This window comes from Spermophilus citellus (assembly GCF_964194105.1).
Source record: "Spermophilus citellus genome assembly, chromosome: 4".
NCBI lineage: Eukaryota > Metazoa > Chordata > Mammalia > Rodentia > Sciuridae > Spermophilus > Spermophilus citellus.
The window spans coordinates 108,427,934-108,451,503 of record NC_138185.1 but is presented as its reverse complement, the minus strand read 5'-3'; the positions used below and the strand labels follow the sequence as shown (position 1 = coordinate 108,451,503).

Genomic DNA, 23,570 nt, shown 5'->3' with positions numbered 1-23,570 from the left:
AAAGCAGAGTGGGGCGGGGGAGTGGTCACGTGTGGGATTTGGTGGTTCCCGAAGGGGCACTGTTGTTTATTTATAATTTGTACTTTACCTCCCAGAGAGAAGCAGAGGTGGCTGGCTCACATACCATGGGGTATGGAAGCTCAGGGAATGCAGGGAGGGCTTCCTGAAGGGGTGGGCCCTGAGTAGGACAGGGGCAATAAGCCCACCTGCCCCCAGACCCTGGGGCCTCAGGGAGGGCACTGAGATTGGTTCAAAGGATTTGTTCAAGGACTTCAGTCCCTGACCCTGGACCAGGACCTTATCTTGGTCACAGACTGAGCCCTGACCTTAGTCGTGACTGACCCTGATCCTGGTCATTAGCTGAGTCCTGACCTTAGTCACAGACTAAGCCCTGACCCTGGTCACAGCCTGAGCCCAATCCATGTTCTCAGATTGAGTCCCGATCTTGGTTACACACTGAACCTCATCTTCATTAGAGACTGAACTTTGACCATGGTCTGGTCACATGCTGAGTCCTAATCCACCAACCAATTATCCTCATTTCTCTGAAGGATATAATGAATAGACAAAGTGACCATCTATTTCTCTGGCGGATAGAACACAGGTACTACTGTCCCCCTCCCCTCTGAGCCACGATCATTCTCATCCAGGAATAGGAGCATTGGTGGTACCCAAATACACTTCAAAAACCAAAATGGGCTCCACAGAAGTTAGGACCTGCCAAGGAAGGAGCAGGTTGGCAGTCATCCTGGCTTACAAACCCAGGAGTGGCAGCCATCAGACTAGGGTTTCAAGCAGCATGGCTCAGTCCCCAGACTCCACATCTTCAGATATGGAAAGATTCCCTTATCATGTGATGATGATATTATATTATTATTATTATTATTATTATTATTATTATTATTATTACAGTGCTAGGACTGAACCCAGGGCTTCCATGTGCTAAGCATGTGCTCTATCATTGAGCAACATACATACCCAGCCCAAACCTAAATTATGATGGGACCCTGAAAATACTATTAGTCCAGAAAAATAGGTGTGAGGCTGGAATGATAAGAAGCTTCGAGTGACAAAACCAATCACGAAAAGCCTTCTCTGAAAACCCTCCAAGTGGGAAGACAGGAAGAAACCTAAACTTTAAGATCTTTGTAGACACATGATGTAACCAACTGGTTCTGATTTTGTTTTTGACTAGACTTCCTCTGTGACCTTGGACCAGTCACTATCCCTCTCTGTTTCTCTGCCAGCTCTCTATACAAGAAGGTCTCTATGCCAGGGCTTGCTACAGCCTCTCCAGATCTGGGATTCTGAGACCTGATCTATTTCCTATGCCTACCGTCCACCACCACCCCCTTGCTGAGTCCCTTCTCAATGTTTTAATTCTCAGGAGAATATTCTCTTGATCTAGTCATGTAATTACACTTTTAAAAAAAAAGTTACAAAAGAATAAGAGGAGGAGAGAGTGAGAAGAAGAGGGAGGAAGGGAGAAAAGGAAAGACAAATATGAGTTCAGAGTCCGAGAGACCAGGGTCAAATTCCAGTTCTGGTACTTCACAGTGATATAATTTGAGGCAATCTCTCCTCTATCCCCGTCAGAGCCTTATCTATAAATTGAGGACAATAAAACTACTTGGGGGGCCACTGTGAAGAGTGATAAGCAAGAGATGTGAAGCTGCCAGCCCACGGCAGGTGCCCTGTGGTTAGTGGCTACGGTCTGTGAACCTCAAGTGGAGGACTACACATTCAGAAACCTGCAGGGTTCAGGTGACCAGGTGACACAGCTGGGAGTAAGACAAACAGATACATTAGGGACAACTGGGATCTGTGGGCAAACTGGACAGCAAAAGCCAGTTTAAAGGGAACAGCCTCTAGTCTCCCCGAGCTGCTAGCTGTGGTGTGGGAATGTGAGGCCAGAGCCATCAAGAGTTTCTAGTTTTTTCAAAAGAAGCCCCCAAACCATATTTTTATATTACCTCTTTTCCCCTTTCAAATATATATTTTTAGTTGTTGATGGACATTTATTTATTTATTTATTTATTTATTTATATACAGTGCTGAGGATGGAAACCCTGCCTCATATATGCTAGGCAAGCGCTCTACCACTGAGCTACAACCCCAGCCCCTACATCTTTCCCTTTTAAAACGCTGGCTCAGATTTGTTAATGCGTTATGCTGGCCAAACACAGCGTCTCTGGGTTTGGGGTATCTGGCCCACAGGATGCTGTCTGGCAAGCTCTGATCTCGGTACTTCTCTGGGTCTTACCTTGAGCACCGTCAGTGATGGAGCTCACCTCCCACCTCAGTTCTGAGTGGTGCTGACAGTAGAGAGTGTTTCCAAGTGGCTTCCTGGCCCTTGGGACCACAGATTTCCAGGGCCATAGAAATGCTTTCTCAGTAAAGATGCCTGGCTGGCAGAAAACATCCTCTTTGAAGCCAAGACAATGCCCCTGCCCTTCCATGGCCCTCTCTGGCTGGAAAGTATGGATTCTTCAGCATCCCCTGGGCTGGAGCAGGACTGCCTGGCTGGCCTCAGTGGCCCTTCTATTAATTAGAAACTGGCAGTAGCGGCTTTGTAAGAGCCCTTGAGCCAAGCTGGAGCTGCTGCCTCTTTAGTTATATGACAAGCCCCTAGAGGGACTGGGCCAGGACCTTCAGATCTGGGTGAATTCCCTCACGGTTGCCAGTCTTGTGGCCGGCACAAGGGCCACTTGGACTGCTATGACACTTGTCAGCCCCATCATCTGAATGGAGACTGGTGCCTTCCAGGTAGGAGGGGGCAGGGAGAAGTGACAGGCAAGCCCAGCCCACAGGAGAGGCTGCTGGGCAGACTCTGGGACAGAAGAAGAACAGATTGGGGCCAAGCCCCTGCTCAAAGTGCTAAGGCAGCTGCTGTTCCCAAATGCCTCTGCCTTCCTCCCAACTGGCCACTGTCAGAGCCACCTCATACCTGCTCCCCTGCTCTGTCACCTCGGGACTCTCTCACAGACAACATATGTTCCTTTCTGGGAATCTCACTGCAGCACAGCAGTCACCATATGACCTGCCCCTTCTCCCCCAACCAGGACAAGCCCTCTGGTCCACTGGATGGGACAGAAGCTGAGAAAGTGGTGACATGAGATAAATTAACAAGCGTCCTGAAGCCACATGGCTTTCCCTGCTCACCCCTATTCCAGAAACCAGCATCCAGGGCCAGCAGGGTTCACACAGCAGTGCAGGAAGGGAAGAAAAGCAGACTGAATCTCACATCCCCAAGTTTGCTAGCAGACCTCTGCGGCTTGGCTGCACCCAGGTCACAGCACTCACCCACCACTCTGAGCTTGGTGCTGGAGGCCCAGGGCTCTGAAACCAAAGGGAGAAGACATAGGATCTGCCCTCAGGGGACTCAGGCCAAGTACAGAAAAAGCACGGGAGGTGTAAACTCAGTACTTTAAGCCTGGTGCTGGTCCTAGTTGGGGCAGTGGCGGCAGCAGCACCACTTAGGAGCTTATCAGTGGGAGCTTATCAGGCGTGCAGAGTCTCAGATCCCAACCCTGACCTACTGAAATCAGAGTCTGTATTTCAACAAAATCCTCGGGTGATTTGGAGGACGCTACAGCGAGAAGCAGCATCATAACAAACAGAGCTTCAACCAAATGCAATGAGGTGGCCAGTGAGGGACAGAAGATGGTGGCCAGAGTGACCCAAGCAGTATGGTCAGGGAGATGTGGCTCACAATAGGAATGCCTTAAAGCCTGGGAGAAGAGGGAAGATGGACAGGCAGACAAACCAATACTGTAGGGAGCTCCCTATGCAAAGTAGGCTACCTGACAGGCTAAAGGTCTGCGGCCATAGCACTGAGGTACTAAGGGACAAGGCCAGGCAGGGGAGAAGACAGCCCTTAGCCCCACATGCTGCCGCCAGACCAGGGTACTGGAGCCTGGCCACAGAGACAACCAGGCCTCTCTACCCAGCTTGTCTGAGGGTCCTGGCTCTCGGTTTCAGCCTGTTTCTGTGCACCAGGCCTTTTGAGAACACCAAGTCCTGAGCTTCACCAGCCCCAGTCTTGTGAGGTGGCCATGCTTCACAGCTAGAGAACCAGCTGCCCACTGTACCACCACAGCTCTGCCCAGGACCAGGAGAAAAAAGCAGTGTGGTCAGGGGAGGTGTGGCTCACAACAGCATCCTGGTCTTCAGGCAGCTCACTATGACTTCTTACCTCCAGGTGGTACTCACCACTGACATAGGGAAAGGCAACAGAACTTGCCATTTTCTATGTGTGAAAACTGAGGCTCAAAGAAGGTTCCTAACTCAAGCAGGGCCTCTTGGCAGACAGGGCTAAGAGGTGATGTGAGATAAGCAGTGACAATAAGTGTATTCCAGGACCAGCAGCAGGAAGTCAGGACAATACCTAGGACCTGCTAGGCCATTGTACCAGTGTCCATGATTTCAGAGCCCAGCTGTTTTTGCCCCAAGGTAAAAATACTTTAGGCCCTTCCTTCCTCTCCCTTCCCTTGCTCACAGCTTTAGGAGGCTCAGGCCAAGAGAGAGTAGAGGCAGGGGAATGAGAAAAGCCAAGCTTCTGCCTACCCTCATTCTCAAGGCTGAGCTAGATTTGAGGGCACAGCAGAAGTCCCAGAACTGACATCTTGCCTAGGGACTTCCCTGCTGGCCTCCACATTCACCCTCACAGCCCCCAAGACACCCACTTAGACAGATAATTAGGTACATACATCCAGGCCAACCCTGGAGTCCAACGCTTAAAGGCTCACCAGCCTCTGGGAACAAAACCAGCTACACCTTCCCTTGCTGTCCCCACTCCCTTTCTCCCCTCCCCCCTTCTTGGAAAAACAAATTATCTAGACACTACACTTTATTTGTTTCAAGTTCCCACCACCAAGCCTTGACTTCTAGGACATGGCACCTGGGGAAGGAAGGATCCATTTGGGACCAAGGAGCCAAGCCAGCCTTAGGCAGAAGCCTGGGGAGCAATGTTCTCAGGGATTGTCATGTGCTGGCCTCTTCCCTTAACCATAAATATAAGTTTCAGAAGGCAAATGGGGAACAGAAGGGGAGGGGAAGGCAAAGTCCTTGTAGACTGGAGGAGCCATGTGGGTAGGTAGGACACAGTGTTGGGGGTGACAAGAAGCAGAGGTAGTCAAGAAAAGCTTACTACTAGTCACAGCCCAGGTTATGGTGGTCCCTCATAGCAAGTCCACTCCAGCCCTGGAAAAGGCATCCAGTCTTCCTCCCCCAGGACAGATGCCAGAAGCAGCCCATCACAGCCAGCTCTGAACTCTAAACCACAAACTCAATCTATCATGGTCTGCTGGCGATTCTTTATTAAACCAATTCTGCTGGATCAATGCTTCCTGCCCGTCAAAATGATGAATAAATCCTCAACTGGCCTGGGCAATGCTTGTAGAAACTCTGGTGAAACTGGAGGACAGCAATGATGATTGGTTCCATACAGGGCCCAATGCTGGTGGCTGAAACTCTAGGAACCAATGCTTGGGTGCTGACTAAGGCGGGAGTAGATTAGTCTGGGTTGTGTGATGAGTTCTCTAAGCTTAGGCAACTTAGCCAGGCCCTTGCCTCTTTGACCTGAAGATGAGGCTAGTTATTTTGGCCTAGAGTCAGGAGAGGTATGACCAACACCCCTCTAGACATGCATACACAGAGAGGATCTTTCTTGGATTTCTTTTTCCCACCAGACCCAGCATCACATAGCTACAAGGCTGCACATAGGGATGCACACTTCTCGCCACCAGTCCCTGTTGCTTGCTGCACCAACCCAAATTCAAAGTCCAGTTGGACCTTTTTCTCACTATCCATTTATCAGTCCTGTTGCATCCAATCTCTCCCTGTGTCACCCACCCTCCTCCCAACTCCATGTCCCAGGCAGCCTGCAGTTAAGTGGAAGGTTCCACAGCAGGGGGACTGCAGACTGATGCACCAGGAAGAGCAGAGGTAAGAACAGGAAAGTGGGAAGTTCCTTTGGATGAAATCTACCCAGTCCTAGCACTTCCCCACCCCAGATAAGGGAGGCCAGCAGGGCAAGGCCCAGGGCCCAGAAGGTCCCCAATTAGTGCTTTTTGTTGATGGAGGCTAAGCATGCCTGGGGTTGGCAATGGGCTTGGTGACAAGAACTCTAAAAGGAAACTTTCCTACCACAAAGGCAGGCAGGGGTTGAGCACAGGAGGGAAGGGCCCCTCAACAATCTGAAGTGGATGATACAGGAATGGTCTGCTTGCCACTACTGAGGTATTCAGAGGAGAAGCTTAGAACACCCAGAGGATGGAGGAGACATGGTTCCTGCCCACTCCTCCCTGGCTCAGCTTGGGATCTTCAAGTCCCAGTCCTGGCCAGGAGGACTTCGCTCTTTAGGAACCATGCACTGGAAATCCAGACACAGCTTCTGAGGGGAGGGTCAAGCATTTGCTCACAATTTTAATGACTATAGCTTTGTTCAGTCTGCCCCTTGGCTTCTTTGCCCTCTGGGAAGCCTGAATATTAGGGTTAGAAAGAGCAGTCCCTGGGGGGGGGGGAGAGAGAGAGAGAGAGAGAGGGAGAGAGAGAAAGAGAGAGAGCTGGGCACAGCAGCACACACCTGTAATCCCAGCAGCTGGGGAGGCTGAGACAGGATATTTGCCAGTTCAAAGCCAGCCTCCGCAATGACAAGGGCAAGGTACAAAGCAACTTGGACCCTGTCTCTAAATAAAATACAAAATAGGGCTGAGGATATAGCTCAGTGGTTGAGTGCCCCTGAGTTTAATCCCAGGTAACCAACCCTTCCCCTGGGGAAAAAAAAAAAGAAAAGAAAAGAAAGAGCAGTCCCTCAAAAAAAAAAAAAAAAAAAAAAAGAGTGAGAGAGGGGCCTCTATTCACCACCTATTTTAAGCCATCCGGTGTTGTCTGACTGGTCATTCCCAACCAGAGAAATCTCTCTCATTGGATGGAAAATGGCTTTGCTCTCATTACAAATCCAGTTTCCCTAGAGTTTGCAAAGAGGGCTCTAGGTTGGCAAAATGCTCATTTATATAGGCAAGCAAGAAGACTAGTTAAGCGAGAGAGATAAATAGGGGGGAGGGTCCAGAGAGAGGGAGAATGAGAGAAACCCAGCTAAAAAGAATGACTGTTTCCCAGACTGTCATCTCAACCTGGTGTGTCAGGAAAGTCCAGAGGGGCAATGGAAGACCTCATCCTTGGCTTAGGTAAGGCCATCCCTGATGCCAACCCCAGAGGCAACAACAATCCCTCTTACATACATATGTCCCACAGGCCCCAGCTGGCATCGGCTGTTCAGTGGCATCTGACTCAGGTGATGCAGGAGGGGGCAGGGTCCCTCTCCCTGACTGGCAGTCACACCTTTTGCCTGCAGACCCACAACTGACATGAGAGATCTAGCAGTTACTAAAGCTTGGGCCACTCTGGTGGAGATGAGGCACTGGACCAGATTGGGGTCACAGGACAGCTGCACATCAGTCAGGACACCAGGCATCTTCACTGACCACTATAAGCAAGGTCATTCTGCACTACCAGGCTGGAAGCCAGATGCCCAGGGTGCCTGCTCTGGGTCCAACATTCAGCAAGGAGCATTGAACCTAGGGTTGAGAAAACGTAGGTGGCTTTCATCCTGGGCCTGAAACCCCAGTGACCTCAGTCATACAGGGGCCTGGCTGCAGTTTCCCAGGGTGCCAGGAGGATATTGATGTCTGCAGTCAGCACCCAAGGAACTGGCCCAGCTACTAAGAAGTCTGTCTCCCTTCACAGCCGTGCTCTGCAGGCTAAATGACCTGGAGCGCCTCTGGGATGGCCACCTTGACTCTGCAGCCTTGAGGGGGGAGGTGGAATGTGTGGCTTAAGGTGGCAGAGCCCTATCCTGGCTGTAGGCAAGGCTGGGCCAGGCTCAGAACACCTTTTCAGCCTTCTCCAGTGCCAGCCAGAAGAGACAAGACAGGAGCCTGAGAACAGAAAAGTTCCCAGCGAGGTTCAGGAGGAGATCTGGGGGTGTCTGGGAGTCTACAGGCGCCTGGCTTTTCTTGGAGCTCCCAGCGCAAGGAGGGAAAGTTAACTCCGGCCGGGAGACAACGGGTGGGAGAGGAAGCATGCCTGAGATCGCTCAAAGCACCCAGGATACCCACCCGGGCATCTTACCTGAAGTCGCTGTAGGGGTGGATAATCCAAAACCCGGCTGACTTAACCCTCTCCTGCTCGCGCTCCACGGCTTTCTGGCTGCCGAACATCCTCAGCGAGAATTTGTTGACCCCGGGTTGAAGCATGGCCCCGAATTGGCGCTGCATGAAGCCGGCCTGGCCCAGGCGCACCTCCGCCTCCGGGAGGATCTGGTCGCTCGCGGCCGCGCCTCCCTCCACTTTGATAGCAGTGTCCGTGGAGGGCTGCTCGCCGGAGGTGGAGGCCGGCTGAGGCGGCTGCTGGGGCGGCGGTGGCGAGGCTGCGGGCTGCGCCGCGGCGCCGGGGCGCTCGGGCTCGGCCGCCAGGCCTGGGGGCGTCCTGTCCTCGCCGGGGGACGCGTCGCCCTCCGCGATGAGCCGCCGCTCCTCCGCGGTGTCATGCAAGTGCCCATGACTGCTGCCGCTCCCTACTCCACCGCTGCCGCCGCCCCGGCTGCCCAGCGAGGCCAGGCTCCCGCGGAAGCGCCTGCAGTCTCCGTTCGTACTGGACTTGCCCGCGCTGCGGGCCGGCCCCTCGTTGTCCGCCGCCCCGAGGGCCGCACCCCGAGACTCCGTGCTGCCCGCGGCTGCCGAGGATGAGGGCGAGGGCGAGGGCGAGGGCAGGGGACGCAGTCGGATGCTCCTGCGGCTGGGATCTTGGCGGCCCCCAGCACCCTCCTCCTCTGCGTCCTCTTCCTCGTCCATGATCCACGCCTTGGCCCCCACCTGCTGCGGGAGGCTGTAGAGCCGCTTACGCATGGACGGCGGCAGCTTGTCCATGGTGCCGGGAGCCAGGAGCCGGGACCCGGCCGGGGATAGGGGTGCGGGTGCGGAGCTGGGGGCTGGCTCCAGGTCCGCCCGCCTGTCAGTCCGCCTGTGGGGACGCGTCCTTCGCCGCCAGCGCGGGGCTGCCTCAGGAACCCATACTCGGGCAGGCTGCGCGCCACGGGGTGGCTCCCAGTCTGGCTCCGGGTCCCCCGGCTCGCCGCGCTGCGCCTCCTCCCAGGCCGGGCTGGGCGCGGGGACCCCGCGCTCCCTCCCTATTCCTCCCTCCCGCGTTCAGGGGCGCGGCGCGCGGCCCGGCTCCAGGCGCCCCGCCCCCGCGGGGAACAATGGGCGCGGGCAGAAGCGGTGCTGCGGTTGCGGTGCTCCAAGGACCACTCCGGAGCGCAGAGCGCACTGCTCTCGCGCCTCCCGGGCAAGCGTCCCGCGGGCTGGCGGGCTGTCAGTCTGTCGCGCCGCCGGGGCTCTGTGGCAGGTGCCTCGCCAGCTAGCCTCGCCTCCTTGACTGAGCTGGGCCGGCCGGTCCCGGGGCTCCCGCCGCAGACGAGCGGAGCCCAGGGGCCCGCCGGGCTTACATCAGCGGCCGCCTCCCCCGGAGTGCCCTCCGGCAGCTCTTGGGCTCCCGCGCCCCGGAATATTCATGAAGCCGCCGCAGCTCGCGGGTTGCCATAGGAGCGGCTCCCGCAGCCGGGCCTGCCTACCTGGGCTTCTTAAAGGGGCAGCGGCGCACGGGCTGGGGGGTCGGGAGGGGGGCAGGGGCGGGCTCCGCCGTGGGCGCGGGGTGGACCCTTTCTGGGCCTTAGAGACCGGGTTAGAAGGCGTCTTTATTCCCGCTCCCTCAATTATCTCTCCTTGACCAAGGGCTGGGTCCGCCCCCCGCCAAGTGTAGGGCTTTGGCTTCTGTTGCAAAATCCCCACCTCAAGATTGGGGGCGGGGGCGGGGTTTTCCAGTCTCCTTCGAGCTCTGGGCTCTCCTTTTCCTGTCCGTTTTGCTTCTTGCCTGGGTCTCCGACCCTCCCCCGGGGAGGCGTGTCGGTTGTATGGATGCGGAGCTCCTGCCTTCCCGCAACCAGCCTGGAGAGGGGGTTTCCGGGAAACGTGCTGCGTCGGGGCGGCTCCCAGGGTTTTCCAGTGACACTAGCGGGGGGCGAACCCCACGCTGGTCTTTCCCATGCGAAGCCTCCCGGCGGCCCAGCCAGAAGGGCGTAGGGGAAATTCGTAAGGCACTCACAGGGCGCGGGTGGGACCCAGCCCTTCGAGGTAAGACTTCGAGGAAATGCGCCCGCAGCAGCCACCAACTCGGGATCCAAAGGCCGGATCCCCCACCCCCCGCACGCGCCTCTCCCCGGGAGGATCTGATGGGGTTTTTCGAGATGAGCGGGCTGCAACCCGCAGCTTGTGTGAGGGCTCCTGTGGTGAGCTGGCACTAGGGGACTGGCTTTGGATCACCTTCTCGCTATGTTCCCATTCCATCCAGACATCACCTATGTGATCCAGCCTAGGGGAGTTCCAACTCCATCCAGACCCCCCATAAGCAGCTGCACAGCCCCCACTCCGTATGCTACCCCCTCTTCAGGCCAGCCGAGGAATCCAGCTGGGTGTCCTCCCTCCCGGTGTTACATGCTGCAGGCTTAAGGACAAATCCCACTAGCTCAGCTTTAATGTATAAGCTCTACTCTCCAACACCCTGAGACAGTCTGAGACCCAGATTAGCTCAGATATGGGAAGTGGGGATAGATTGGGACTAGAAGAAAGGGGTTAGCCAGGGAAGGCTGCAGTCTGGTTCATAGTGAAGTGGATCCTCAACCAAGTCTGACAGGAAGGAGGCTAAAAGATCCCCAACTCTGAAGAATAGCATGAAGTTTTTCTTCAATGATTTCTCAATCCAAATTCTTAGCCTACTGTGACCACCTCCCCCCCCCCACACCCTCAGGGCAGGAATTTTGGAGGTAGGATAGGGGAGTTGGGAAGTGTGCAGCCTTTCAGGGGCTGTTCTTCGACCACAGGACCTCCCAAGGGGGAGGGGATGACTAGGGTGGTGACATCACCCATAGCTGGCATTTCTACTTTTGAGCAGCTCTGTTCTGACAGTTCTCTGCACAGATGCTGGGAGGCCTAATCCTTGAATGTCCTTGGGTCTCCTTGAGAAGGAATATTCTTAACTGGCTAAGAGCCCTGCCTTCCCTGGTGTACAAGCCACGAGGAGGGGAAAGACCTTTGTTTAGCTCACTTCTTTGTCCACTGGGTGCTAGTGTGCCCTAACCAGTTTCAGGAAGGCAGCCCACACAGAATCCCCAGTTACCCATGACAGGGCATCTTCTCCTCCAGAAAGGAACACTTTCCTGACCACCCAAATCTTGATCATATTCGGGTCCCCCATTCCCATGGTCCATGAACTCCCATCAACCTGAGTACCAATGACACAGCACATGCAGTTCATGTCCCTTCTGGACAGAGCTCCCCAGGGATAAGACAGGTTCTATTCATCTGAGACACCTGGGCACCAACACAAGGGTGGATAGGGAGCAGATCAGTAAGTGTCAACTCTAAGAATGTGTAAGGAACCCTGAAAGTTAGCTAATGTCATTGAAGGGAATTCTGGGAAAAGATGGAGGATATGGCCAAGACACAACTTTTGGGAACTGCTGCCAGTGGCTGGATAGAGGTCAAGGCCACCTAATTCTTCCACTTTGACACCTCACCTATCCTCACTTTGGCTAGCACCACCTATTCACAACCATCTAAGACAAACTTCAGGTTCAGAAATGTCCATTAGAAATCGGGACCACAGGGACCCCTGTTGAGACTGAGTCTCTCCTGTCTCCTCTTTCTGAAAGTGCTAATGGAGGATGTCCGTAGTTATACCAGCAATCTGGGGAATAGAGGAGAAGGAAGAACTACTAGTCCTGCCCTGAGAGGGCTCCATGTGGTGAGGAAGCTAGAATTATGCTCAGGAATAAAGGACAAAACTAGGGACAGGAAATCATGAGAGATTTGAGAAGGAAAACCTCACTGAGCTTGTTGGAAGAACTTCTTAGAGGTAGCGGTTAGATTTGGTGAGAGACATGTGTCCAACACTTTATAGTGTACATCTCATTTGTTAAACCACATGAAATTGGCACAGAGAGGTCAAGTAACTTGCCAAAGGCCCATAGCAAGAAAATGGTAGAGCTGGAGCTCTGACCAAGAGTTCACAGGTCAGATTCTGCCCTATAGCCTAGATGGTTCACACAGGTAGTATGAGACAGGCACAGAAACATGAGGGAGGGGTAGTTCTGAGTCTGGCATGGCTGATAGAGGTAGCCAAGAATGGAGAGGGAATGGAGCTCCCACATTCCATACTCTTCCCATTGCTCACTCCCAGAATACCTGGGGTCTGCTCTGGTTCCTCGAATTCCACTGAACTGCTGTGAGGAACTATGGACCCCAGCAAGGGGAAGGGCCTGACTTAGGACTAGGATAAGGAGTAGACCTGCTGCTCTCAGCATCAGTGGGGGTACTAGGGCATAAGCAGGAGACCTGGGTATTCCTGGAATGCAAACCTAAAAAAGATCTGGATCTAATAGAGAAGACGGCTGGGAAGGATGGGCTTCCTTCCCTGAAAGAGATACTAAATGTTAGTGAAATTCAGAAGACCTGGCGGAGATGGAGTAGGCATGTAGCTGATTATATATATCAACCTTGGACCTTATTTGGTAGGGACCTGGATGGGCATAGGGGGAAAATTCCAGAAGTTTACTTGCCTGTAGACCAAGGGCATTCTTCTTGCTTGAAGAAGCAGCTCCAGGATAGTGCAGTGGATCCCATACTACTCTGCAATGCCAAAATTTTGGCCAGTCCTGCTTGAAATGAAACACACACACACACACACACACACACACACACACAGAGAACAGTATAGGATATTTTAGTTTGAGGTCGCCAACTGTCCTTTCTTAGAAGGCTGTCTCTATTCTGAGATTATATCCTTGCCACATTTTTCTGTGTGAAAATGCCCTTTTATGAAATCCTGGTGCTGGGAGATGATATTTGTTATGTCTTTGGCCAAATAAAAAGTTGGCATAGGGTTCTGTGTTTATTCCTAAAAATCATTTTTGAAATGTTTTTGGTCTGTGAATTCCAAAAGTCTGTGCATCTCAGCTGTAAACAATAGAGCGCGATGCTGGAAAACAAAAGCTACGGAATGAAATTCTTCTCTGTCACTGGCTGCCTGTGAAAGCCTCAGTATTCCTTATAGGTAAAATAGGTTTACTGATGATTTACCTCACAAGTTATTGTAAAGACTAAGTGAGAAAATGAATGCACCTAGTATACAATCTCATTATTAGCCAATTCTCATTAAACACGAAATGATAAAACTGTTGAATAAAACTTGCATTAGCCAGTGGAGGGGAAGACACTTGGCCTTTGGAATCCTATTTAGTTTACAATATTTATCCTAAAAATTGTTGTTGGGCCTGGCACAGTGATACATGCCTATAATCCCAGTGGCCCGGGAAGCTGAGGCAGGAGGGTTGAAAATTCAAGACCAGCTTGGGCACCTTAGCGAGACCCTGTCTCAAAATAAAAAATAAAATAAAAAGGATGTAACTTAGTGGCAGAGGTAAAGCACCCCTGAATTCAGTCCTCCATCTAGCGAAACAATAGCAACAACAATTTCCTGTTGGCATAGAGGAGATGTCTTATTATATAGGACTGACTGTTTCCTCTCAGTTCTCCATCCTTGGTAAGCCCTGGCTGGGTCTCCAGAAATGCAAACCTTCTTTCTGGGACAGATATTTACCCTGTCCCCAAGCCCTTTAGGCAGCTGCCTAAGTGGGATCAGTGAGAACTGACCCAGAGTCCACACCCTTGAGAAGGCTGGGGAGATTGGGTGTCCATACATGGGTGCAACTTCATCTTTTATGGTAGATGTGGCCCTGCCCAGTGCACCTTCTGCTGTGCTCTAAAGCAGCTGTGCTCTGCAGGGTAGACAGGGCTCAGGGATATACAGACTTGCTGCCGGGAGTCCTGACTTGGAGATGAGGCATCTGAGAGAGACAGCGGGTATCAGCCTCATTCTTACAGGTTTCACTGGAAATGGGAAAGAGCACAGGGGGTCAGGCTGCATCAGATATGGACGTACAGGGAAAATAAATCAACCAAACCCTTGGCCAAACCCTTGGGCACCCAATCCTGTGCATAAGACACACATGGCTGGCAGCTGAGAAGGCAGAGGGGTGCCCTAGCTTATCAGTGTCTGATCTGATTAACACGGAAGAAGGCCATCCCAGAGGTTTATAACTGAGGGTTAGAGAAAGTGGTTCAGAAGCTAGGAACAATGGATTTCCTAAGTATGATCAGAGTGGACTTCTTGGAGGAGGTAAATAGTAACCTGGGTTTTCTAGATAAAGTGTGTGTGTGTGTGTGTGTTTGTGTATGTGTATGTGTGTTTACAGTGGAAACAATGAGTGGAGTAGCTTGGCAGAAATGAGTCCTGTGACATTCTCTCAGAAGGGTTAACAAAGGTAAGGGTAGGGCTAGGTGCCAACATCCCATTTGGGGAACCACTAAGCTGTTGCTTAAGCTGGCTCTCAGAGAAAGTCTGCTGAGTCCATAGGACTGTATTGAGTCCCTCTGATCCCTCTCCTCCCCCCAGCACCCACACACACACACACACACACAGCCTATAAAAAATAACAAGAGCCCATATGCCCACCCTCCTCCTAATCACTTTAAGGTGATAGTGAACAAGAGAGCCCCTACAGATGCAGCTTCCCGTTGGGCTTGCCATCTGCTTTCTTTTCAGTTCTGCCTGGTTTCTTTAGGATCTAGGAGCAGGGACTATTGAACTGTCCTCTGTTCCATCCCGGGCTCTGTGCAGGACCCCACCTGTGAGCACCCAGAGCCCAGCAGAGCCCAAAGCCCTTTCATCTCCAAGCCAGCCCTGCCTCTGTTGCTCTTGATCTCTCAACTCTCCCCCATCCTGTGCACTGGCTGTTCCCTGGGGACTCTGCCAAGGCACTGGGTGGGATCTCATGCCACCACCACCCCCAACCAGGAAAAGCTGGAGAAGATGTGCTGACAGCTCAGCCAGGCCTGGACTGTGTCTCTGTGTCCTGCCAGGGCTCCAGGACGTCTAGGCCACCTGGACTTGGAGCCAGGCTGGAAAGGAAGGCACTGGGAGGGAAGGCTCCCGGGGTGCTGGCTGAGCCCAGCTGCCAAGAAGTAAGTACCAGAGACTCGTCTGCCTCCAAGTCTGGAATTCACCATAGATCAAGGCTGAAGTGGGCTCAGATGGGCTCCCACTGGGGCTGGGGGGGTGGTCAACAACCTTGGCTGCAGGCATCAGGGAGGGAAGAAAGAGACATAATGGGAAAGAGAAGGAAGAGGGTTTGTAAATGGGGCAGGGCAGGGCAGGGGGTGGAAGGAAGGGGAGTAAAGACAGCTAGGTAATGAGACTTTTCCAGGGACCCCGGAGTGGCCCAAAGAGTAGACTCGGTTCAAGATCCCCCAGGACCCCTGGGCTCTCCCTCTGCCCAGGGAGAGCAGCTCATGTTCATACTGCTTTCCTTGCTGTCTCCTCTGCTCCTTCCCTGCTCCCCTACATTTTCTCCCTGTCTCACTTCACATCATTCCTTTTAATTGTTCCATCATTTACCCATTTATTTATCTAGCAAACATGTTGATGGTGCTATATGATCCTACTGTATGATGGATGCTAGAAGATCTAAGCCCTAATCTCCAGGCACCTCCAGGCTGGGCAAAAATGAAATTCTAGAACTCACAGAAAGAAGGCAGGGATGAGAGCATATGATGTGGACAAGTGGCTGGAGAGCAGAGGAAGGAGGAGAAGAACATGGAGGAGAGGCAAGGGAGACAGGTGTGGATGGGTCTTCGAAGAAGGCAGATGTGGTTTGGAGAAGCAAAGGCAGAAAAGTGGGACATGCCGGGTGAAGGACATGGTATGAACAATGTCCAAAGAGAGCTTCTGTCCTGGGATGAATGAGCAGGTTGGGAGCCTGCAGCCACAGGGATGCTGAGTGGGGTTGGTTCTGGAGGCAATGGGGATGACTGGAAGAAACTTAAGACAGGTTAGGACCTCGGGGAGAACCATCAGATTGTGCCCTGAGAGCCAGCCCTGAGCTCAGCTCTGCAGTAAGTGAGCCAGAAAGACAGTCCCTGCCTCTGGAAACTCACAGTGTGGTCAAGGAGATGAAAGTAATGCTGTCATCCTGTGGGAGGCAGGGCCTGAACCCTGAGCCCTGTGTGCACATGGAATGAGCCACAGATAGTCTCAGGCTCCTGGTTTGGGAGCTGTGCTCTCCAGCTCCCTGTGAAGCACATCTTTTGTGCGGGCCCCATGGCCCAGCCTCCCTCCCACAAGCCCTGCACATCAGGATAACCTGCTATTACATGAGCCTTCCGCTGGACGCCTTCCAAAGAGAGACAGTTCCGCTGTGTAATGAGAGCTGTGCCCCACAGGCCACCCTGCAGGGCCCAGAGAACAGGCAGAGCCAGGCAGAGGGCAATAGAGATGGCAACATGGGCTGTGACAAGGACCGTGGCAGACAGTGACAGGGGATATGACCAAAGCTGTGACAGATGCTATGGCAAGGGGCTGTGACAGATGCTGTAGCATGGCCTGTGACAAGGGCTCTGACAGGGCCTGTGATGGAGACTATGACATGTTCTGTGACAGAGACTGAGAGGCTGTGATAAAGGCCATGATAGGGACTGTGATGGAGACTGTGACAGGGGCTGTTACAGAAAGTGTGACAGGCACTGTGATGGAGACTGTGACTGAGGCTGTGATAGAGGCCATGACAGGCACTGTGACAGGAACTGGGACAGAGGCCGTGAAAGGCACTGTGACAAGAACTGTGATAGAGGCTCTGTCAGGAGCTTTGACAGAGACTACGATAGAGATAATGATAGAGGCTGTGACAAGGACTGTGACAGGGACTGTGATAGAGGCTGTGACGGGGACGGATAGAGGCTGTGACAGATGCTGCAACAGGGACTGTGACAGGGACTGAGACAGAAATATGACTAAATCTGGAACCACAATCAGAGTTGGGACAACAGTTGCCGGAGCCCACACTCCCACGGCCGACAGAGCAGTTGGCGGTGACAGCAGCAACACAGCAAACACACGGGCCCAGCCAGGCCTGGCATCTGTGGAAACGCGGGCAGGCTGAAGCTGCCACGGGTGGCTAGCGGCAGGGTGGGGGGCAGCCTCACTCCCCACTCAGCTCCACCAGGGATTCCTGTGTGTCTATGGCAGGTTCTGGATGCTACAGTTGGATTCTTAAGGGTCCCCGAAAGCTGTATGTCGAAGGCTTGATTGCCACCCTGTGGTGCTACTTGGAGGCCATGGGACCTTTACGGGTGGGACTTAGGGAAAGGCAGTTGGGTTATTAGAGGTGAGCCCTTGAAGGGAATCTTGTGTGGGGGTTCCCTCCTTTTGATCCCCTATCACCATGAGGAGAGCAGCACAAGTACCACACCATGATGTCCTGAGCCACTACAGGCCCAAAGGAACAGGGCCAAGCATCCAAGGATGACACCTCTGAAACTAAGCCAAAATAAACTTTTCCTCTGTTTGGGGTTTTTGTTTGTTTATGTTTTTAGTCAGGAGTCTCTCTATGTTGCCTATGATGGTCTTCAATTCCTTGCCCTTTTGGTTCCAGTGCTCAGCCTCCTGAGTAGCTGGGCCTATCGACACATACCTCTGCACCCAGCTCATTTCTGGCTTTTAAGTTGATTATCTCAGGTGTTTATTGCAGCAGTAAAAAGGTGACTACCAAATTGGTTCTCTCTGGGCCTCAGTTTCCTGGATAATTCTTATCTGGGGAGAGCAGATAACAGAGTGAGGTAGGGACTGATGGGGGTCCCTGTGAGACCCCAAGTTATTGGAAGGGGTCTCTAAATCTCCAGTCTCCTGAATAACAGCCTGCTGATTGAGTCAATAATATATCTTCCACTTGTATGAGTGATGATGTTAAAGGACAAGTGCATTCAGGTCAGGATAACTAATTTACGGATAACTTGCTCTGTGCCAGGCACCATGTCAAGTGCTTGGCTCCAATTAGTTCCATATAATCCTTGCTGGATCCCCATCAGGTAAAGGTATTATCCCCACTTTAGAGATGATTAAATTGAGGCTCAAAACGGTTGACTAACCTGCCCAAGCTTCAAGTTTAGAGGAAAAGATGGAGCTTGAGGACACCTGACACCTAACCTCGTCTCTGTTCTTATCTTCATCCACCATGAGCAGATTTCTCAACCAAAGCTGCTATTGTGTCACAAATATTTTGAAGTGTGAAGTCAGAAATGTTTTCAGTGAAAAAGGCTTCCTCATACTTGAACTGGCTGAGAACTAACTGAAGCATTCCTTCAGTCTGTGGGCATTTGTGGAACTCTGTCTTGTCTGCCCCTACTCTAGGCACTAGGCTGGGTGCTGGCCACTGGGGACAAATAGGACATGAATTTCTGCCCAGTGGTGCACAGAAGTAGCTGTTACAAATTTTTAAGACTATGGTTGTTTTGGTCCTCTTGGTCAAGATTTCACATCAGGCGATAACTCCTCTGCTGTTCTTTAGAAATTAAAGTGGTGACTCCCTATAGCTCCTCCCAGACCATGGCCCTAACCTACCCATAAAATTCTTCCACCCACATGCTCCTCTGAGGCTCTCACTACCAACACCCTTGGCTGTCACCCAGGCCTCTTTCCCACCCAATTCCTGCCCTCAGGCAAGAGACTTCACACGAACCTTGGCCCTGACCTTTGGTTTTCATCAGCCTTTTTCTTACCTTTGGCCACCCACTTCTAGGTTGACCTAGGAAGGCTCCACCTCTAAAATCTGAAACTCAGGTTCCCCAGGCTGAGCTCAACCTCTGTACCTTCTACTTGCTCTTCAAGGGCATAGTGAGAACTGCAAAAGAACTCTCAGCACATGAAGACTCCATCCAAATCCTAAGAGTCTTAAACAAACACTAGCATAGTTTCTAATAACTCAATTCTGTGTCCCTAGGATGACAGCTCCAGCCCCTTGTAGTTCCTGCCTGGGAAAGCTCAAGACTGCCAAAGGATTTACCATTTGTTCCAGTAATCACTTGAAGATAGGGTCTCTATCTCCCAGTCTCTGTGGGATGCTAGGAATCTAACTTTAATGGGTTAGAAAACTCAGATGGTCTAGCTGCTTGGGCCAAACTCCCCCTTTTCTCCCTTCATCTTTCTCCTAGTACAACCAGTCTTTTAAAAGGTTCCTGCCTTTCATTTCAGAGAAGATGAGTTCAGTTTACCTTGGACTCTCTTCCCTATTGCAGTAGTTACTGCTGAATAAAATGTATCCTAACCACTTTAACTGGTGTCTGACTGCATTTATCTTTGACAATAGCTACTTTTGTCCACCTCTTAGTATCTCCTCTCCCCAGCTTAGCTCCCAAGATGCACCACCTTAATCTTGTCAGTGTTCTTCACTCCCAGCCCTTCTAGTTTATATTCTTGGTCAACCTGGAAATTCCAGCTCTGGGTCAATCCAACGACTGACCCTCTCTGCAGATGCATGAGCTATAGCAACCCCATGATACAGCCTGACCAAAACACAGAGCTGCGCAGATTTGGGCTTCCTCAAATTCAGTCTCTAATGTGCCTTGGCACTGTTTGGTAATCTCATTGTATTTTCTTTATCTGCCACGTCTTCATCCAGTTCTGTCCGTTACCACCTCTGCTGCAATTTCAGCCTTTTTCTATAGGATCATTCCCATCAGCCCTTAAACTAGATCAAATTATTACTATCCAAAAAAGCTCTCCCTTTTTTTCTTGTCCCTTTTTCTCCTTTCCATCACATCTAAACTTCTTGAGAGCATGGGCTTCACTTGCTTTCCTTTTCCAACTCCAACTCCAGTTCAGTCCTTAGTCCTCAGCTATCAGGCTTGACTCCCCATCAGGTCTGTGCAAGACCACCAGTGACCTCCTGAGTATCCAGTGAAATCTTGCATTCCTTCCTGATTGACTTCTGAGCACCATGCAATACTGCTGACCATTTCTTCTTCCTTAAAAACACTCTGAGGGCTGGGGATGTGGCTTAAGCGGTAACACGCTTGCCTGGCATGCGCAGGGTGCTGAGTTCGATCCTCAGCACCACATAAAAATAAAATAAAGATGTTGTGTCCACTGAAAACTAAAAATAAATAAATATTAAAAAATTCTCTCTCTCTAAAAAAAAAAAAAGTAAAACACTCTGATCCTTCTGGCTTTCTTTGTATGTCTCTGGTCACTTCTACATTTCCTTTGTGTCCTGTTCTCCTTTGTTGGCACCTCACATGTGGGTGTTGTCCTTGACTCTGTTGCGTGCCCTGTCTTTTCCCACATGATCTCTCTTCCTGGACTCTGTCATCCATACCCTTGGCTTTGGTTACCATCCATGTCCTCAGATCAGAGTTGTCCTCTGTGCTGCAGAACTACTTATTCATTGGCCTCTTGGTTGTCTTAAAAGCACCTGACCCTCCAAATGTCTAAACCCACCCTCCCCAAGGACCCCTGCTCTTTCTGCTCAATGATGGAGACCACCATCCTTCCAATGATTGAAGCCAGAAACATGAGTATCATACTTGATTCCTTCTTCCACCTCCACATCTAATTAAAAAGTGCTATTCTTTCTCCCTCGTAAATTTTTCTCAAAAGTATCCACTTCTTCCCATGCTCACTAATAAAATTCTAGGTGATTTGTTGCCTATATGATGGCAACAGCCTCCTAACTGGCCTTCCTGCCTCCAGCCCTGTATTTTCTATGATCCATTATCCACAATACTGCCAGAGTGGTTTTGCAAAATGTAAATCTGACTATATCTGCTTAAAAGTCTTCGATGAATTCCACTGGTCTTAGGATAAAGCCCAAACTCCTCTGCAAATAAGCTGCTTATGGCCGGCTGCCATTATGTCCTCAGCCTTCACTCCAACGAGTTCCCTCCCTCTCTTGCTCTGTGAGCTCATGCTCTTTCAGAGCCCTTCTGTTAGTGGCAATGGAGACAATGCTGTCATGGCTACAACAGTGATTATGGAGATATTAGTAGTTGAGGATTATGGAAGTAACTTAAAATACTGCCCTCTTTATTTTAAGGCAGTCTTTAGGGGCAGACTCCATCCAATGGATGTTCCTTGCTCCTGTCTCCTGGAAGGTTGATTGTGCATGCTGTCTTGGGTCCATCTCCACCCAGGGCTATTTTTGGACCCTCTGGTCAGGGCCCTGGCTAGTTCCCATATTTACTCTTAGATGTCAGCCTTTACCTCTTTTAGCGCTCATCTCTTTCCAGCCTTGAGTTGATGCGTTGAGCATAATGATGATGGTAGAGGATAATAGTGACACACATAAAGATATAATGCTATCCTTGCTTAGTGGAGAGACAAACACAGATGCTGGGGACCTCAGAAGAGGAACCACTGGAGGTGCAGCAAAGTCTTGTCTTTGCAGCTGACTCCTTTGATGATCAACTGAGAGGGCTGCTTCGACCTTCTCAGAGGCCAGGCTCTGTAAGGCCTGACCTGTCACTCTCCAGATACATCCAGGACTGGTGGTTTGACCCCCATCAAAGGACACTGGGCCTGCCAGGCCAGGGGTCTGACACTCCTGATGGAGACAACATCCCTCCCCAATATTGGCATTTATTTCCATCTATGAATATGCATGGAGGCTGCTTTCCTAAACTGAGGAAGGCAGCTGGGGGCTAGGAAGAAAGAAGATAAGCAGACTGGAGGATGATGGGAAGGTATATATGAACCTAGGTAGGTTGAGTGATAGTACTCAAAGATAACTAGGTTCTAATCCCTGGAATCTGTGAATGTTACTTTGTATAACAATAGAGATTTTGCCCCTGTGACTAAATATCTTAAAATGGGGAAACTATCCCAGATTATCTAGGTAGAGCCAAAATGCAATCTTTGTTGTCCTTATAAGAGGGAGGCAAAGAGGGGTTTGACACAGAATAAGGCAATGTGACCACTAAAGCCTGATGGCCTTCAAGATGGAGGAAGGGCCAGGAGCCAAGAAATGCAGCTGGAAGTGGGAAGAGGCCAGGAAAGAGAGTCTCCTGAGAATGGCTAGAGGGAGAGCAGACTTGCCAACACCTTGGGTTCTGCCCAGTAAAACTGATTTTGGACTTCTGACCTCTAGAGCAATGAGAGAATAAATATGTGTTCTTCGTCGTCTTCTTCTTCTTTTTTTTTAAGCCTCTAGTCTTTCATAGAACCTCTAAAATCCAAAATAACCTCCCAAGTTGAAAAATGAGAACCAAAGACTCACAGTTCTTCAGTGCTTTAGAAAAATGACTTATTTTTATTAATAATGAAGATAACTTTATTTTCATATTATTAAGCTGTTTTCTGCCTTTTCTACTTTCCTTGCCTATTAAATCTAAACCTTTTCTTTTATTCCCCTGTGAAATAATTATTATGAAGTGATCATAAATTATATTTATTAATGAAGATAAGAACTTTTTTGTTTAAAGTGTGTTTAGTTTTGTTTCATACTGGGTATTGAACTCAGAGGCTTTCAACCACTGAGCCACATCCCCAACACTATTTTGTATTTTATTTAGAGATAGGGTCTCACTGAGTTGCTTAGCACCTCGCTGTTACTCAGGCTGGCTTTGAATTTGCCATCCTCCTGCCCCAGCCTCCAGAGCCACTGGGATTACAGGTGTGCACCACTACGCCTGGCAAAAGTATGTTGTTTTAAGGCACCAAGTTTGTGGTCATTTGTTACAGCAACAGTAAGAAACCAATACAGTCTCCCTCCATCCTCCTTGACTTTCTTTCTAGTTGGGCTGAGTCCTGAGTTAAGCAGAGGATGGCCACAAAGAAGTAGAAAATGCCATCGTCAACTCTAGTTGGTGCCCAGCACACTCTGGTTCTAAGGAAATAGCTTTGGAGGCTTTGGAAACATTGGAAGGTGATATTCCCTCAGAGCAGCGGTCACACACAGGTCACTGTCAGAGTGACACGCTCAGGCTGATTCTAGGAGTTTTGCTGGCAGCAGGCGTTGAACTAAGACAGGAGAAGGAGAATTCCAGAGAAGCCATATGGGGATTCTGGTTGACAGGGTGATGCTTTCACATATGTATGCTCCCTTTTTGGAACTCCCAGAAATACTTGTGGCAGAGGAGGAAGAGGGCAGAGGTCCTGTAGGTGCAAGAAGAGAAACAGCAGGGACTTTGGCTTAGGGATGTTAATGGAACTTTATTTATAATCACAGACTGGGAGGGTCTGATAATGTTTGTCTCCTAGCTGACCACCCTCTACCGCCCTCTACACAAGCTGATTGAGCTAATGATGATTTCCAAACTCTTTCAGCCCCCTTTCCTGTTTTCATTCTGTTTTTATCTTTTTCTTGTTGAATTGAGGGAGGATTTTCTGCGTTAGGGCAAGGAGTCTCTTCTCTGCCATTTATTGCTACAAATCCCCATCTTCCTCCAGTTTGTCATGACTTTTAAGTTTTTGTTACGCAATGTTTGCCATGCAGAGGTTTTCATTTTTATGTAGTGAAGCACATCAACCTTTCCTTTTATGATTTTTGACTTATATATCACACAAAAAGAACTCTTCCCCATATGGAGAAATACTCCCTTAGGGCTGGGGAGGCTGCTCAGTAGTAG

General features: G+C 50.7%; 1 protein-coding gene and 1 long non-coding RNA gene across 2 annotated transcripts in view; one reads left to right on the top strand and one right to left on the bottom strand.

The window, feature by feature from the left end:
* The window catches only part of HCN4 (hyperpolarization activated cyclic nucleotide gated potassium channel 4), a 41,974-nt gene extending 32,260 nt beyond the window's left edge, over positions 1 to 9,714 (bottom strand). The window contains exon 1 of the mRNA XM_081291076.1: positions 8,134 to 9,714. Coding sequence (XP_081147202.1) covers positions 8,134 to 8,930 — 797 coding nt within the window. The 5' untranslated portion in view covers positions 8,931 to 9,714. The remainder of the gene's footprint in view (positions 1 to 8,133) is intronic.
* A 344-nt stretch (positions 9,715 to 10,058) lies between these two features.
* LOC308647467 overlaps positions 10,059 to 23,570 on the top strand; it is a 70,297-nt gene continuing 56,785 nt past the window's right edge. Inside the window, exon 1 of the long non-coding RNA XR_014021628.1 lies at positions 10,059 to 10,193. This is a non-coding gene — a long non-coding RNA (uncharacterized lncRNA). The remainder of the gene's footprint in view (positions 10,194 to 23,570) is intronic.